This window comes from Antennarius striatus, chromosome 16, assembly GCF_040054535.1.
Source record: "Antennarius striatus isolate MH-2024 chromosome 16, ASM4005453v1, whole genome shotgun sequence".
Taxonomy (NCBI): Eukaryota; Metazoa; Chordata; class Actinopteri; order Lophiiformes; family Antennariidae; genus Antennarius; species Antennarius striatus.
In genome coordinates, this window is record NC_090791.1 from 9,569,452 (window position 1) to 9,584,622 (window position 15,171).

General features: G+C 40.4%; 1 protein-coding gene across 4 annotated transcripts; it reads left to right on the forward strand.

The window, feature by feature from the left end:
• Positions 1–5,353: 5,353 nt before the first annotated feature.
• pecam1a (platelet and endothelial cell adhesion molecule 1a) lies at positions 5,354–14,191 on the forward strand. Of its 4 annotated transcripts, none has more exons than XM_068337068.1 (16): positions 5,354–5,445; positions 5,542–5,565; positions 7,371–7,664; positions 8,467–8,763; positions 8,841–9,101; positions 9,248–9,529; positions 9,850–10,146; positions 10,221–10,502; positions 10,866–10,998; positions 11,129–11,196; positions 11,318–11,371; positions 11,684–11,773; positions 11,884–11,940; positions 12,541–12,563; positions 12,721–12,794; positions 13,836–13,973. In XM_068337068.1, exons 1-15 carry the CDS (start codon positions 5,391–5,393, stop codon positions 12,751–12,753), a joined length of 2,250 nt encoding a protein of 749 aa, XP_068193169.1. In that variant the 5' UTR covers positions 5,354–5,390; the 3' UTR covers positions 12,754–12,794; positions 13,836–13,973. The 4 variants fall into 4 exon arrangements, with proteins under 4 accessions (XP_068193169.1, XP_068193168.1, XP_068193166.1 ...); XM_068337067.1 differs by having other exon boundaries at positions 13,833–13,970; XM_068337065.1 differs by lacking the exon at positions 12,721–12,794 and having other exon boundaries at positions 13,833–14,191.
• The last annotated feature ends 980 nt before the right edge of the window (positions 14,192–15,171 follow it).

A 15,171-nucleotide genomic window follows, 5' to 3' on the forward strand; every position in this document is an offset into this window, starting at 1 on the left:
CTCCCAAAAGCATGTGCTTCAGGTTGATTGGCCGTTCCAAATTGCCCGTAGGAATGAGAGTGTGTGTGTATGGTTGTATGTCTTTGTGTGTGGCTCCGCGGTGCACTGGCGTCGTGCCCGGAGTGTCCCCTGCCTCACGCCCTATGCTGCCGAGATAGGCTCCGGCTCCCCGTGACCCGCTGCGGCGGATACAGCGGTGGTAATCTGAAGATGATGACTGGTTTTTGTTCCTGTGTCATTATAGAGGTTTCATGTCTGCATGCTTGAGTCCAATAGTAGTTTGACACCAGAAATTGTTTGACAGTCTGAGAGGAATAAGGTCAGTAAAGAGTTTGGGGGAAAGATATCATTTACACCATGACCCTTAGCAAGTTTGTGTTTTGGTTTGAGGAGACAACACACATGCACCTGCACTCAAAAGTCAGACGCTTTCACTAAGATACAGGAGACATAAAGAATCACACACACACACATCACCTCACAATTTTTATTCTTTTTTAAACTTTCAGACTTTCTGATTTAGACACGGAAAAACAGCAGACAGGTTTTGTGCTTTTGAAACTCTTGTTGGCCAACTCCAGTCCCATTATGGCAGATTTGGATGGAATCAATGAGAAATGTGCCACAGTGCACCCTGCTGGGACACTATACTTCTTTAAGTGAAATTGTTCACATTGGAGGACATAGAAATCATCAGCAAAAATGCTTGTTCAGTTTTGTATAGTGTGAAACCTTTTGTAAATAAAAACAACGTTGCTCCCAAGGCAACCAAAACCTTCAGTAAAAACTTACTCCATTACAGTAGTGGATGGGTGTGAAAGAAAGAGTGGAGAGAAGAAGCAGTCCACAGTCATCACTCATTCAAGGAAAGGAGGCCAACAACTTGCATATCTCTCCCTGATATTTAGCTAACATTAGTACAGTCCGGTTAAAGCTGAAAACATATGGCATTAGATTACTGAATATGAGCTAAACATATTTGCTAACCTTCGGTAGACATTAACATTAACTTTTGCATTAATTAATGCTCCTGTCATACGTTTTCCGGTTTTCCTAAGTTTGGGAGAAAATCACACATAGTTGTAGCAACAAATTCTTTTGGATTTGCATAATTGTATACTGTACATTGCATATGTGTAAAAATGTGAAATTGTGACTTCAACATCGGCTACATAGTTTAGCTAGGGCTATCCAAATATCCAAAGCACAAGTGATTCAAATTTCTAGAAAATATTCTAATAAATACTGACCTTAAAGATGTCAATTTGGAATGGATCACCTGTTTTGAAGTCATGGGTTACATCATTGATTGGGATTTTCATCCAATCCAGTAAGAGATGCACAAACCCTCAGAGAATGCAAATGTCTACACTCAGTGAAAACACACAGTCATGGAGAGGAGGAGATGTAGCCTGGTTTTTTGAACATTTGACTGTAGCTGGAACAGTTAACACAAATGTGGAGATTATTTTATGCAATATAATGTTATTAAGGTTCCTCAGAGAAGTATGTTAGAGCGGTGCAGGACATGTATGAGGACTGTAAGACAGTGGTGAGGTGTTCTGTAGGTGTGACAGAGGAGTTCAAGGTGGAGGTGGGACTGCATCAGGGATCAGCTCTGAGCCCCTTCTTGTTTGCTATGGTGGTGGACAGGCTGACAGACGAGGTTAGACAGGCATCTCCATGGACTATGATGTTTGCAGATGACATTGTGATCTGTAGTGAGAGCAGGGAACAGGTGGAGGAGAACCTAGAGAGGTGGAGGTTTGGCCTGGAAAGGAGAGGAATGAAGGTTAGCTGCAGTAAGACAGAGTACATGTGTGTGAATGAGAGGGACCCAAGTGGAATAGTGAGGTTAGAGGGAGAAGAGATCAAGAAGGTGGAGGATTTTAAGTACTTAGGCTCAACAGTCCAGAGCAATGGAGAGTGTGGAAAAGAGGTGAAGAAGTGTGTACAGGCAGGATGGAACGGGTGGAGGAAAGTGTCGTGTGTGATATGTGATAGAAGAGTTTCAGCTAGAATGAAAGGAAAGGTGTACAAAACTGTGGTGAGACCAGCGATGTTGTTTGGTCTAGAGACAGTGTCACTGAGGAAAAGACAGGAGACAGAGCTGGAGGTAGCAGAAATGAAGATGCTGAGGTTCTTTCTGGGAGTGACCAGGAAGGATAGGATCAGAAATGAGTACATCAGAGGGACAGCACATGTTAGAGGTTTTGGAGATAAAGTCAGAGGGGCCAGACTGAGATGGTTTGGACATGTCCAGAGGAGAGATAGTGAATATATTGGTAGAAGGATGCTGAGTTTTGAACTGCCAGGCAGGAGGCCTGGAGGAAGACCAAAGAGGAGGTTTATGGATGTAATGAGGGAAGACATGAAGGTAGTTGGTGTGAGAGAAGAGGATTCAAAGGACAGGGCTAGATGGAGGAAAATGATTCGCTGTGGCGACCCCTGAAGGGAAAAGCCGAAAGGAAAAGAAGAAGAAGAATGTCATTAAGGTTCCAAAAAGAGCAATGGCAGCAGTCGTCATTACAGAGGAACTGGACATGAATGTCAGGAAGACATTTGCCAATGAGCCAGAGCAAATTTCACATATCAATGGAGTGTTTTATTATTCTGTAGTATTTCACATAAGCCCATAAGTAGAAGTCTAATTCAGTTTTTACTCTCCACATAGCTTTCTCTTTCTCCTCCAATGTGTTCCTGCAGTACTGGTGTAATTTACAGTAATATAGGCACATTTCTTTAGTTCACTTTTAAAATGCTCTACCCACACACAGATTTTGCAATTACAATTTTTCTAACTGGAAAAAAATATTTCCAAGGCAAGCGTTTGAATATTCCTCTTTGTTACAGCATGTACCACAATCCAAACCAAAGACAAAAACCTCTCCGGAGTTGAGCTTTACATGCCGTTCAACCAATTTCTGTAGTTTGCGAACATTTGTTACACATTCCAGCTGAAAACCTAATAAAGTTAGTGGGGGCTGTGATTTTAATAAAGTTTATGGAGCACTTTTTTTAAATTTTTTGGACAGTAAATGTATTTGGGGGTAGCTCAGTCCACAAAGTCTGGGACTAGAGACTGGAAGTCGCCGATTCAAGACCTGGGTGGGCCAAAACATCTGCAGTGTGAGCTGGCAGTGGGAGGTACCAGCTCACCCCCCGAGCAATGCCAAGGCACCATCCTGCCTTGCTCAGGGGCTTCAGTCTTCCCTTCTAACTAGATGTAGCACACAACTGTCAACCTGAGCCTTCTGCCTGCTCACTGCTTACAGAACTTATCAACTTTTTTCTTTGAATTTGCTTTTATAGAATATAACAGCTGGTGATTGTGACATGAAATTAGGAGAAATAGTGTGAGGCTGACATGAGGCAAAGGGCCTTTAGTGGGAGCTGAACCTATAGCCACCACAGTCTCCATACCTGGGGTTTATGCTGAAACCACTGTGCTATGAGCACACCAACTTAATTTAGCTTAACTCAATTTTAAACAATGCCAAAGTTAGTGGAAAGAGGAGTTGTGCAGGTTGTGACTGTATTGAGACTTTCTTAGCTTTGAGCTCTGTTATATTTTGCTGCACAGGTAATGATATTTCCTGAAATGGGTTATTTGTAGAATCCCTCTCTTAGCACACTTGACACTAGTGGCACCAGGGGAGTCCTATTTCTGCCTTCATGCTGGCTGACACAGAACATTCAATGTGGATCATCTTCTGCAATCCATGTAATGAGCAGACTTAAAAATACCCAATTAATGTTTGACTGGACACAACTGCCTCATGGGGCAAGCTTGGAAGCAATCATTTCTGCATACTTTGAGCAAACATCTGCAGTGTTAGACAATGTCAAGTTGGATGAAATGTGAAACCCACCCATAAAAATGCAAAATCTACATTCAAATCTCCATCTGGGCTCACATTTTCATTGGGGACTATTATCAGAAAGACTGAAAAACATGTCCACACCATTATCTTATTGGCTGTGCAAGGACATACTTTCATCAACAGCAGGATAACACGACTGCAGCCCTTTTCAATGTGCTGTTAACAAATACAAGCAGTGGGAACTAGCCTGACCAGGCTGATTAGGACCATGTATGGTCAGAGGGAACAGTTTGTGTCCTTGTAACACACTAGTCTCCCACCTCTGTATCAGCTCAGGGAAAAATAAAATGTACCTATCTGCAGCCTGAAAGCATTTGCTGTTTGTAAAATGTGGGACACATGAATGTGGGAGGGAGAGTCATGCAGATAGAGCTGCAGAGCGTGTGGACTTCTCCTGCACCTTTCTCTGGTTAGTCTTCAGCAGCTCTTAGTGGTCACACGAAAGGATTGCAGGTTGCAGCACAGCATTGTATCCTCACTTATATTTGGACACACAATTTGAATAAAATCAAAACAACCCTCTCAGCAATAAAATCTTTGCACAGTACAGCATTTGGCAGCGAAATGGAGAATTTACTATTGCAGTCCATTCTACATATTGCCGTTAGTGATATTGTGAGGAATACACTGTACTGAGTAGAGTGACTGCTCCTCAGAGGATTCCTTATTCTAATGGAGAATCCATAGCGACCACTGTACTTGAGATTAATCTACAGCTGTCCAGCATTAATGCCTACTCTTCTTCAACTGGATTGCAGATTAAAAGAGGATCTGGCATTATGTTATGTTGCCTGATGATATATAAATCATTACCATGCCCTTAAAGCTTGCAACATTGTAAGAGCTTCGACTGAATGGAATGTTTTGAATGGTTCTGTTGCTCCTTCAACCCATGGTTTTAACAAGAGGGACTTTTTGCCAGAGGAAATATATTGATCTTATAGTGCCGTTATCATCCACATTAACTGGGAATGTGATCATGACTCAGTGGAAACTTTAAGTAGTTTAATAAAAACACAACAAACAGCGTTAACAATTATATATTGAGATGTTTGGGTCAAGTAGAGTCAGGCCCTTGCATGGTTCCTGTTGTTGTGGATAGTTTGATTCAAATCAACCCTCCAGTCTCTAATATTGCTGAGTGTGAACACAGAATGCGTAGTTATATCATAATGGTGGTAGAATTAATAGGAAACACCCTCCACACTAGGCTTAACTGAGAAAGTCAGAGGGTTTCAACAGATTTGTTCAAGTTGTTCTACTTTCACACAAAAAAGCACAACAAATGGTCAATTCCCGATGAACTAACAACCATTTCCTAGTCAGACAAGCAGCACAAGGAGTTTACATGATAAGACAGGGAACAGCCCTCCACCACTGTCTGACACAGTTTCTCCACCTCTGCCTTCCTTTGTCCCTCCCATGTCCTTCTGACTGCCCCTCTGGCCTCTGTCTCCTCAACTATCCGTATTTTAATCATACCATAGTGAACCACCAACACTCAGTATGGACTCCAGACCCCCCAACCTGCTGCTGCTCCTCACATGTATCCTACACTTCTGTAAGGAACCAGGGTTCTGCTGTTTCAAGAAAAACTGATGTTCTTACAGTAAATCTGACTCTCACTTCTGTCTTTTTTCCTTTTCTCCAAACACAGGGCAATGTGCCAGAGGGCAGTCATGTAAGTAATACTACATCACATTACGTTTGATTCTTGATTGTTAATTGCTCTAGAGAGTTGCTGACGTGAAAAGATCATTTCAGATTATTCAATTTTGTTGAATTACAGACTACAAGTTCTCACCACTTCACAGTTGTTTTGAGCAGGAATGGGCATTGGCTCATGCACTCCTGGTCTCCTTGCTATTTTCAACTCTTGAGTTTGAAGTTTTTGAACCTATTTTTATTTGTCAGGTAAAGCTGGGTAAACTGCCAATCAGCACGAGCTTGAAGGAATATACCACAGTATATTCTATTTGGAATAGCATTAGAACACGAGAAATTTGGGTTGAAGTGTTTGTGTCTTGTGTCACAATATGATGAACGATCCTTTCATAGAACAATTTTACTACACGTTAAAAAAGAGATTTCACTATTAATTAGTGAGCACTGGAGGTTGAACAAACCATGTTGTAAACTAGGGTTAGCTAAGCAGCTTGTGACTCTTCTTTCATGTTTGATGAATTTACATGAGATCAATCTTTTGATCACCGGGCTAGAAAGTAATGTTTCCGGAAATAATGAATGAATTCATTCATTCATTCATTCATTTTCACAACCTCTGCATCCGCTGTCATGGGTCGTGGGGTGCTGGAGCCTATCCCAGCTGGCTCAGGATGTGAGGTGGGGGAGCGCGACGCCAGTGCACCGCGGAGCCACACAGAGATGCAAACACGCACGCCCACACACTCACACCTACGGTCAATTTGGGACCGGACAATTAACCTGAAGCACATGTTTTTGGAGGTGGGAGGAAGCAGGAGAACCCGGAGAGAACCCAGACCATGGAGAACATGCAAACTCCGCTCAGAGCGGGACGTGAACCAGGAACCGCCCTGCTGTGCGGTGACAGCACTACCCACTGCGCCACCATACCGCCCATGATGAATGAATTACTCCTTTAAAATTGCTATACCTGTATGTGTTCTTGAAAATGATCTTGTTGAGAGATCAATCATTATCTAGTATTTTGAGTCATCTAAATGTGACATTCCATGCCCCCTCCAACTTTACAACATGCTTTTGTGGAGCTTTGAATCAAGATGATATGGTTTGTAGAAGACCAACCTCCAGGGTCACCTTAAAGACAGTGATTCCATGAAAACAGCAACATTTCTTCATTAGAAGATGACGAAAATTAAAATTGTACAACATGCCCATTTGCTCATCATAGTTGTGTAATAGATGGGTTAAACTAAAGTATACAGTTTAGGAAACAGAAAATTTTCCTCCATCAGTTTTATGCCTGTCGGGATGAAACCCAGTTGGCACATCTTGAGTGATGATTATTTTACAAATTATTAACTCTGTTACTCTAAACTCAGTTTGTACAAACCTCCTACAGTGGCTGAGTTGGAATCTTTCACTGCCTTGGTCCCACTTCTGCCACGGAGCCAATACTAACAGGACTACTTTCAGGATGTGGACTAAGTAATTGTTTCACAGCTCTTGAGGCAGGTGATACTGAACTGTTTTTGCTGAAGGAGAGCAAAAGCTGGGATAAATCAGCACAACTCTCCCACAGGAGTCAGGCAGGGTCACACACTTTTTATTTGAGGTTTTTTTTTTCTTCATTCAGCATCTTCTGCTCTCCCTGCAGTAGATTTGCAGCCTATGAGTGCCCTCTTTTAGATTTCAGCTTTTTAGCAGAGGGAATAGGTGACCTTGACTATTGTTCTGTATTTTCCACTCATGTAGTCCAGCTGACATTATTCCTTTCTGACCCTTGTGCATGTTTGTGTTGCTATGTGACATGTGTATCTACAGCATACACTATAGACACCGTTGGTCTTTCAATCAAACCCAGCAGCACGGTTCAGAGCGGGACGCCAGTGATTATTCGCTGCCAGGTTGGGGTCAGCCTTGACAGCATCCCTAACCTGACGCATACATTCCAGTTCACAAGGGACGATGTTGTCATCCACTCATCTACCACCATAGAGGACTTGGTGGAATACGAACTAAACCCTGCCAGGGCAGCTGACTCTGGTAATTATGAATGTCGGGTCACAGTCAAGGACAAAAGCAAAGCCAGCTTCATCCAAAAACTCGATGTCACAGGTAATGTTGGACATGAAGATGACGTTTTGATGCTATGATATTATTATTCTAAACTGATGGTTGGATTTGACTGTGATTTTTCTTTTGGTTGTGAAGGATTTTGGAATCTATATACTGATATTATAAAACTAAACCTGAATATATTCAATAGAAATCATAGCAGATGTTCAGGCTTTGCGAATCTTTTGCAAAGGTTATGCCATGGAAACTGCTCTTTTTTTTAATGGTTGGTGTCCTGGTCAAGGAATTTTCCACATTTTGTAGGGAGATTAAAATTAATTTATTATTAACATTATTAAAATGTATTAAAATTAGCAAACAAACTGTAGCAAACCCCAAAATAATAATTCCAGTCTTAAATTATGTTACAATAATCCTGCTGACATTCAAAATTGAAATTGCTGTAGATTTAATTACTCCGACTTACCAATGTGTTGTAATAAAATGTATTTGAACTTAAAAGCAAAGGATTCATTTTAAATATAAATGCATATTTATTAACTGTACAAAAGAGGGGTTCTCAAAATATCCATGGGGTGGATCTTTTCTACCAATTATAGCAAAATACACTATTTCTAATAATTTCTGTTCATTTAGAACACTTGTAATTGTTGCTGATCATAGTGATACAAGAATGTCCACAGGCCCTGCAGTTTTAAAACCTGTTAACATCCATCATCCAAACATAATGTGTTTGCAAAAGGACATATTATGCGCTGTTATACTTGAGGGAAAAATGTGGGTATGTATCAATGACTGACACGGCAATTAATGTTTGACTGGGGGTTTTTTTTCTGCTCAGGTCTGCAGACCCCCATTCTCCATTTGAATAAGACTATGCCCTACGAGAGTGAGGAGTTCATAGCCACTTGTAGTGCCCCAGAGGAGAAGGGATCCCTCATCTTCCGGTTTTACCAAACATTTAGGAGCGGAGAGTCTCAGAAGATCAAGCAGACAGCACCTGCTGGGAACTCCTCAGAGACCACACTGATTTTGAGGGTGATTGGAGATAGCTTCCTGACATGTGACTTTGAGATCAATTTGGTTTCTGGGCCCAGACGCTCCAACCGCAGCGAAGAGATTCCTGTGATAGTCAAAGGTGAGTGGATTGCACCAGAAAAATATTTGGTCTCAGCGAGGAGCATGTGATTGATTGTTCTGAGCTCTGTCTTGCAGGACTCTACATTTCCCCAATTATGAATGTGCTGCCCTTCTCAAATGTCTATGAAGGGGATGTAATTGAGGTGGTCTGTAAAGTTGTGAGTCCACTGAAAGACATTGCAGTATTCCTGACAAGGGACAGAAGAATCCTCAAACAAGCTCCTATCAGCCTCGTTCATCGATTCACTGCGAAGGAAGGCGACTCTGGGGAGCTTGTATGCAAGGCAGAGTGGGGCAATGTGCAGAAAGAAACCTATCACACAATCACAGTCCAAGGCAAGAACTGGATTTACTCCATCAAAGTGTCTGTCATGACATTAAGTTCTCTCTTATCTGAAAGTTAAAGCATTAAACACTTAAGAAATTGACCATGTATAAAGTTTGTTGAATAATGTTTGACATTTATTATCCCTGTCCAACAGAGCTTTTTTCAAGACCTCATCTGATGGTGGATCCAATTGACATATTCCAGGGAGACCGTTTAAGGTTGACCTGCTCTGTATCGGTTTATGTTCCAGAGCGGATCAACAATGACACACTGCAGTTCTCAATCTACAAAGATAATACCCAACTCATCAATGCACAGACATATATTACTGTGGCAGACCCTTCCAAAAATGGAAACTACACCTGTACAGTGCAGGCCAATTCACATACACAAACTTTTGTGAAGGAAAGCCAAACAGTTGTTGTTCAAGCGAAAGGTGAGCCAACAAATGCATAAAATTGCAATAAATTTTATGCTTTCAAGCAGTAAATATGTGTAAATGCATATGCAATATGTATTTCTATTTCTATATACTGCATAGAAAGAAAGATAATGATGAACATGTGAAACATGGGAAAGTATTCCAATTTAACATCAATATACTAGCATGGTTACTGCAACCAGGTGAGAAGCTGAAATTAGCATTTAACTCCAAGCCTCTTAATGACCAAGCAGAGTTGCTAGCATGATTGCATGCTTGTTGAACTGTGTCTTGTTCTGCTGCAGTGATTAACTTGTCATTAATCTAATCCCCAGTACCAGTCTCAAAACCGGTGCTGACTGTAGTGGGAGGTACGCTAGTCTTGGGGAAGCGCTTCCAGCTCCTCTGCCACAGTGACAGTGGTACTCTGCCCATCACCTACACCATGTTCGGGCCCAACAGGCTGCTTGAGACCAAGGTGGTGAGCGAAGAAGACGAATGGGCCATCTTTAACTCCTCAGCAATCTACAAGATTTCAGACTTAAACAACTTTCTCTGCCATGCTAAAAACAGTCAACATAGGACCACCAAGACGGAATCGGGGCAGCTAGGACGTTCAACCAACATCATTGGTGTGTTTGATACAGCAATGACTACAAGGCACACAAATAAATTGATGTTAACTCGGTCTGCATCTTCTGCACAGAGCCGGTGTCAAAACCAGTGTTGAGGGTGCTTCCCAACATGGGCGATGTCTCTGAGGGGCAGGACGTGACTCTCATGTGTTCTGTTCAGAGGGGCACTCCTCCCATCAGCTTCAGCTGGTACCGCACTAACAAAAAGGATGCTCTCGCTTCCCAGACCTCCATGAATCTGGAGGGATCACACAGCATCAGTAGCATCGCTGGGGAGCAACAGGGAGAATACTACTGCATGAGCACGAATCCTGCTGATGAGGCAAAACAAAGTTATATTGTCATAATTGGAGGTGTGTTTTATCCTCAGTGAAGGGCAATGATGATGGTTCAAGGTCTGTGTTCATGTGTGGCTATCACTGTCAGGATTTTTTTGAAAAGCCTTTTTTTTTTCTTTTTTTTACATTTTGAGCATTCTTCAACTTGACTAAATTGGGGGAAAAAACGTACAAGTTTTTTATAGACAAATTTATTGGAATACTCAGATAATTTACTGAGTATAAATATTTGAGGTATAATAATTTTTAAAAAGTAGAAGCTGGAATTTGCATTCATCCACATCTGCATGTGCGAAATAAATACAAATTAAGATTGTGAAATCATGCAATGATTGATGATTACAACTGTAATACAACTAAATAATTTTTATTCTGCAGTGAAAATGGCTGGCTGGAAGAAAGGACTTATCGCAGTCTTCTGCATCCTTCTGCTACTGGCTTTGATACTTGTTATCATTTTTAAAAAACGACTCCTTCAGTTTAAAAGGAAAACCACTGTTGAGCTATCAGTGTAAGTAACATTCTTTATGTTCTTAACAGGAGTCAGTGTTCTGAAGTTAACATCTGTTTCAGGAGTCGGTCATATGATGATGCCTGCCTAGCTTCCTGTTCTAAGAACCCGATTGTGTTTTGTGTCTTAGGAAGGCAGCCAATAATAAAGTGGAACGACTGAGCCTTACCCAGGCAGAGGTCAATAAGGATGCCAATGGTAGAGTATAGCATGGATATAAATACTGCATTACTGCTTCCAGTGTGTCTTGCTGACTGTTGATGATAAAGACAATTGACTGGCATTGTTTAAGTAAAGTATTTCTCTACTCTCTCTTTAGTCACTCCAGGCATTATGGGAAAAAGTGTTTGGAGTGAACATGTGTCAGGCTCTGGTAAGTAGTCTGTGTACTTTTCAAGGCCAGTCTTTTTTAATAATCTCATCAGAAAATCCAAACCAGTGGGCGTACGTGTATGCGCACATGAGTGTGTGTATTATGACAGAGAAGCATACTGTAACATTTAGTACAACAGTAATTTATGGTAATTAATGGGTTTTTAATACTTTTACTGAGCAGACAATATATGTTTAAGTGATTTAATGAATGTTTTAACATAAAATAAATATGCAATGACAACATTTTGTAGTTTAAACATCACATAAATGTTTTTGATCTATGTTTGCTACTGTATTGTAAATATTGCAGAGTCTGATGACCAGAACAGTGTGACTGCTCCAGAAAAGTCAGAACCCCAGTACACTGAGGTGCAGACCAAACAGACAGATCCAAACAGAGGTGAGACTAAGTCTTATTTTTAGAAATATACAGTATATATTTTGTTTAGTTTAGAAATAGTCAGACAATCCTTGTCCAAAATAATCTTGGATTTTATATTATTGCAACAGTTCCAGTGAAAAAGGGAACAGACACTGTGTACAGTGAAGTGCGAAACTCCAAGCAAGGTAAGACTGTCATGCTGTTCTGCATTCAAATCTCTCATTCATGTTGCAGACTGAGGGAAATCAGGCCAATGAAGAAAAAAAACCTTCAGGAAACAGGATCAACCCTAACTGTAAACATGGGCATTGTTAGTGAAAGAATGTAACACAAAAACAGAAGGCCCAGTCGCCAGGTGTCCACTTCCTGCTTTCGTCAACATTAACTTCCTGTTCTTACAATCAGAACCAAACAGTGTGTGCATCCGTTCAGACTAAGTCAGCAACACACTCCATTGTTTGATACTCATAAGGGAAACTCTTGCCCATTGTTCATTCATTGGCTCCTAATAACTTAAATGTCAGCTGTATGTAAACCAACAGTGATGCAGCAGAACTGGAGGAAAACACAAAATGAGGCGCACATTCGTGCTTGATGCACGTTAGAAGAGCTGTTTTGTACATACAGACTGTTGTGCTTATGAGTGTGAATGTTTAAGACATGATAAGCTCCCTGTTTCCTGGGATCTGGGAGCTCATCTGTGGGAGTTGTGATGATGAATAAACAAGCCTCTATCATCAGACTCCTCTTTTATTTCCTGTTTGTCCATTTGCTTCTTTTTGTAGGTGTTCCAGACCAGACTGATGGCGTAAGTAGACACACACACACACACACACACACACACACACACACACACACACACACACACACACACACACACACACACACATACACACACACACATCATACTTACAGTTCATGCACATAACACAAAGAGGCACTTAATCTGTTGTGTCTTTGTTCAGAGAGACCTCTCACCGAAAGACTCAATGCAATAAATGGAAACCCAGTGGAGTCAGTTTTTATTGTTTGTAGACAGGTAACTCAACACTTATTTTAATTTTACTGCTGCCTAAAAATGCGCAAGTTTATTGATTTGTATGATAAACGTAACCTGGAAAGAACATTGCGTTTTGCCCTAATTATGTTTTATTGTTAACCTAGAGCAGTGGTGCTCAAAGTGCAGTCTGTAGGACACACATGTTGTGTAGAACTTGACATTTAATGTAAATTGAATTTTGACATTTTTGAACTTTTAATTTCTTGTATTTAATACCCTACTTAGTTACTGCATCAAACCTCCGGTCCTACATATCTGTCAAGGAAGGAATGTGTTAAGAAAGCTAATAAGTGCATAGCAACGAACAACACATCACGACAGTAAGAGAAATGTTGTCAACGTTTTGTCATCAAAGTTAATGTTAATTTTTTTCGGAGGAGATTTCAACCAAAATTGGCTGTTATTTTGTCAGTCCTCAGATGACGGATTAAATGATCTTTTTTATCTGCAATGTGAATCCTGTACCCAAAAACAGTTTGGTGCAGCTGCAATAATTTGTGTCCAGTGATAGATAGCAATTCTAGAATGTGTCAATGCTAGATTAATTTAGTAAAAAAATCAGTAAAACCTGCTAAATATCATCATGTTTTCTTTATTACTGTGCACTTTAGCTTGCTGACATTTCTCAGCATTGAAAGCACCCCTTTCCCCCAACCCTCACAGAGAAGACAACAGACCTTTTTTCAGCACAATTTAGACCAGTTTTTTTGTTTAACTTTCCATAAACTATTACAAAACTTTTGGAAAATAACAGTCTCATAACTTTCCTCCCACAGTTATTTGAGTTGTTATATTGTTTTATCTCTCACCATAAGACATCAGCACTAGACAGCCTTTTGAAACTCCTTAAATTGTAACTCTTCCTTTTTATTTGCATATCCTCTCTGTTTTGTTTATTTCTTTTAAAGAAAAATGGTCTGACATCATGGTATAATTTGCAGATATGCAATCCCATCTGTCATGCCTTAATCTCTTTTTTCACAAAGCTTTGTTCTCCTTTTTTATGTTCCTTCTCAGCAGGGCACAGTAGAATATGCACAGCTAAATCGTGAAGCAGATCACAACACTGACCCCAGTAACCTTGATGACCACAGTAACCATGATGACTGCAGTGTCCAGGATGGCCGCACAGATGAAACTAACTGTGGCATTGTCAATGATGACAAAACTGCTGACACACAGAATGAAACTGTGTTGCACTGCCAACCTTTAAACTGACCAGCAAGAATATTCTCTTATTTATCAGGCTTGTTAATATTTCATGCTGAAAGACCATAAACATTCCTATGAAAATCATGTGTTTAATAATTTTTTAAGAATCACTCCACCCTGTAAATCCATTTCAAGGGCAAATAAAATGTTTCAGTGAAGTAAAAGTATTCTGCTTTCCTTTAATGGCTGTTTTCTTGCTAAGAGGATGCATGCCGTCACCCCAGAGGAAAAGACATTCATGTCTACATCCTTCCACGGTCAACAGTCTCAATGGGAAGAGAGGTTTTGAAGTGAGCCGGGTGTAGATGTCAAGTCCTCTGTGTCGAGGTGGGGGTGCATCCCTCGTGGGGGGTGCATCACTCAACCTCCTCTGCTGTGGGACGAGCGCAGCTCTCTGTGTAATCTAGTAGAAGACGGCCTTCAGGCAGCGCCGAATGGAAACTTGGTGCCACCTGCCTGTGATCTGTGTTACTGTGATAATAACTCCCAGTGTTGTGAAAGGATATCAATTTCATTTAGTATTATCTAACATTTAATTAAATTATGCAATATGAACTTGTTTAAGGTTGTCATATGTCAGATATGTCCTGCAGCGATGATGTTAGATGACCGAGAGCCTTTCAGCAAATATGAGATGTCAATTTATTCAAAAATTTGAATCCAAAATAAAAACGTTAGTTTACTTTAACCAACTACATCAGTAAAATACTGTTGGTATATTAATGTAAAATTTGCAATAATCCCTTGTTATATGACAGCTACCATTCTGCAATAGGTGCTTTTTTTCCTGTGATACTTAACAATACATTTTCCATATGCTCCTTGCAGTTATGTGGAAAGTTATATGCAGGACCAATACTTCTAATAAAAATTATTATAGTATGGTACTGGTACTTTCACTCAAGTAGAAGATCTGAATTCTTCTATCACTACTATTTAGAAGTTGGACATATTTATACATCCAATGTTTACTTTACTTTGTAACTCAAAAAAGTTGCTTGGCCTGATCAAACATCTGTAAATTTCTTTATTTCCATGTATTTTGCTAATACAAACTTGTCACCTATTAGCAGTTGGAAGAAAATCATAAAGATGCTGTGTAAACTAAACCAAATCTTTGAAGGAATCTATAACACCTGACACC

Coding starts and splice junctions, on each gene's coding strand:
- pecam1a (XM_068337065.1), top strand. CDS start 5,391: ATGGACTCCAGACCCCCCAACCTGCTGCTGCTCCTCACATGTATCCTA. Junction 7,665..8,466: donor CCAAAAACTCGATGTCACAG/GTAATGTTGGAC, acceptor TTTTCTGCTCAG/GTCTGCAGACCCCCATTCTC. Junction 10,999..11,128: donor ACCACTGTTGAGCTATCAGT/GTAAGTAACATT, acceptor TTTGTGTCTTAG/GAAGGCAGCCAATAATAAAG.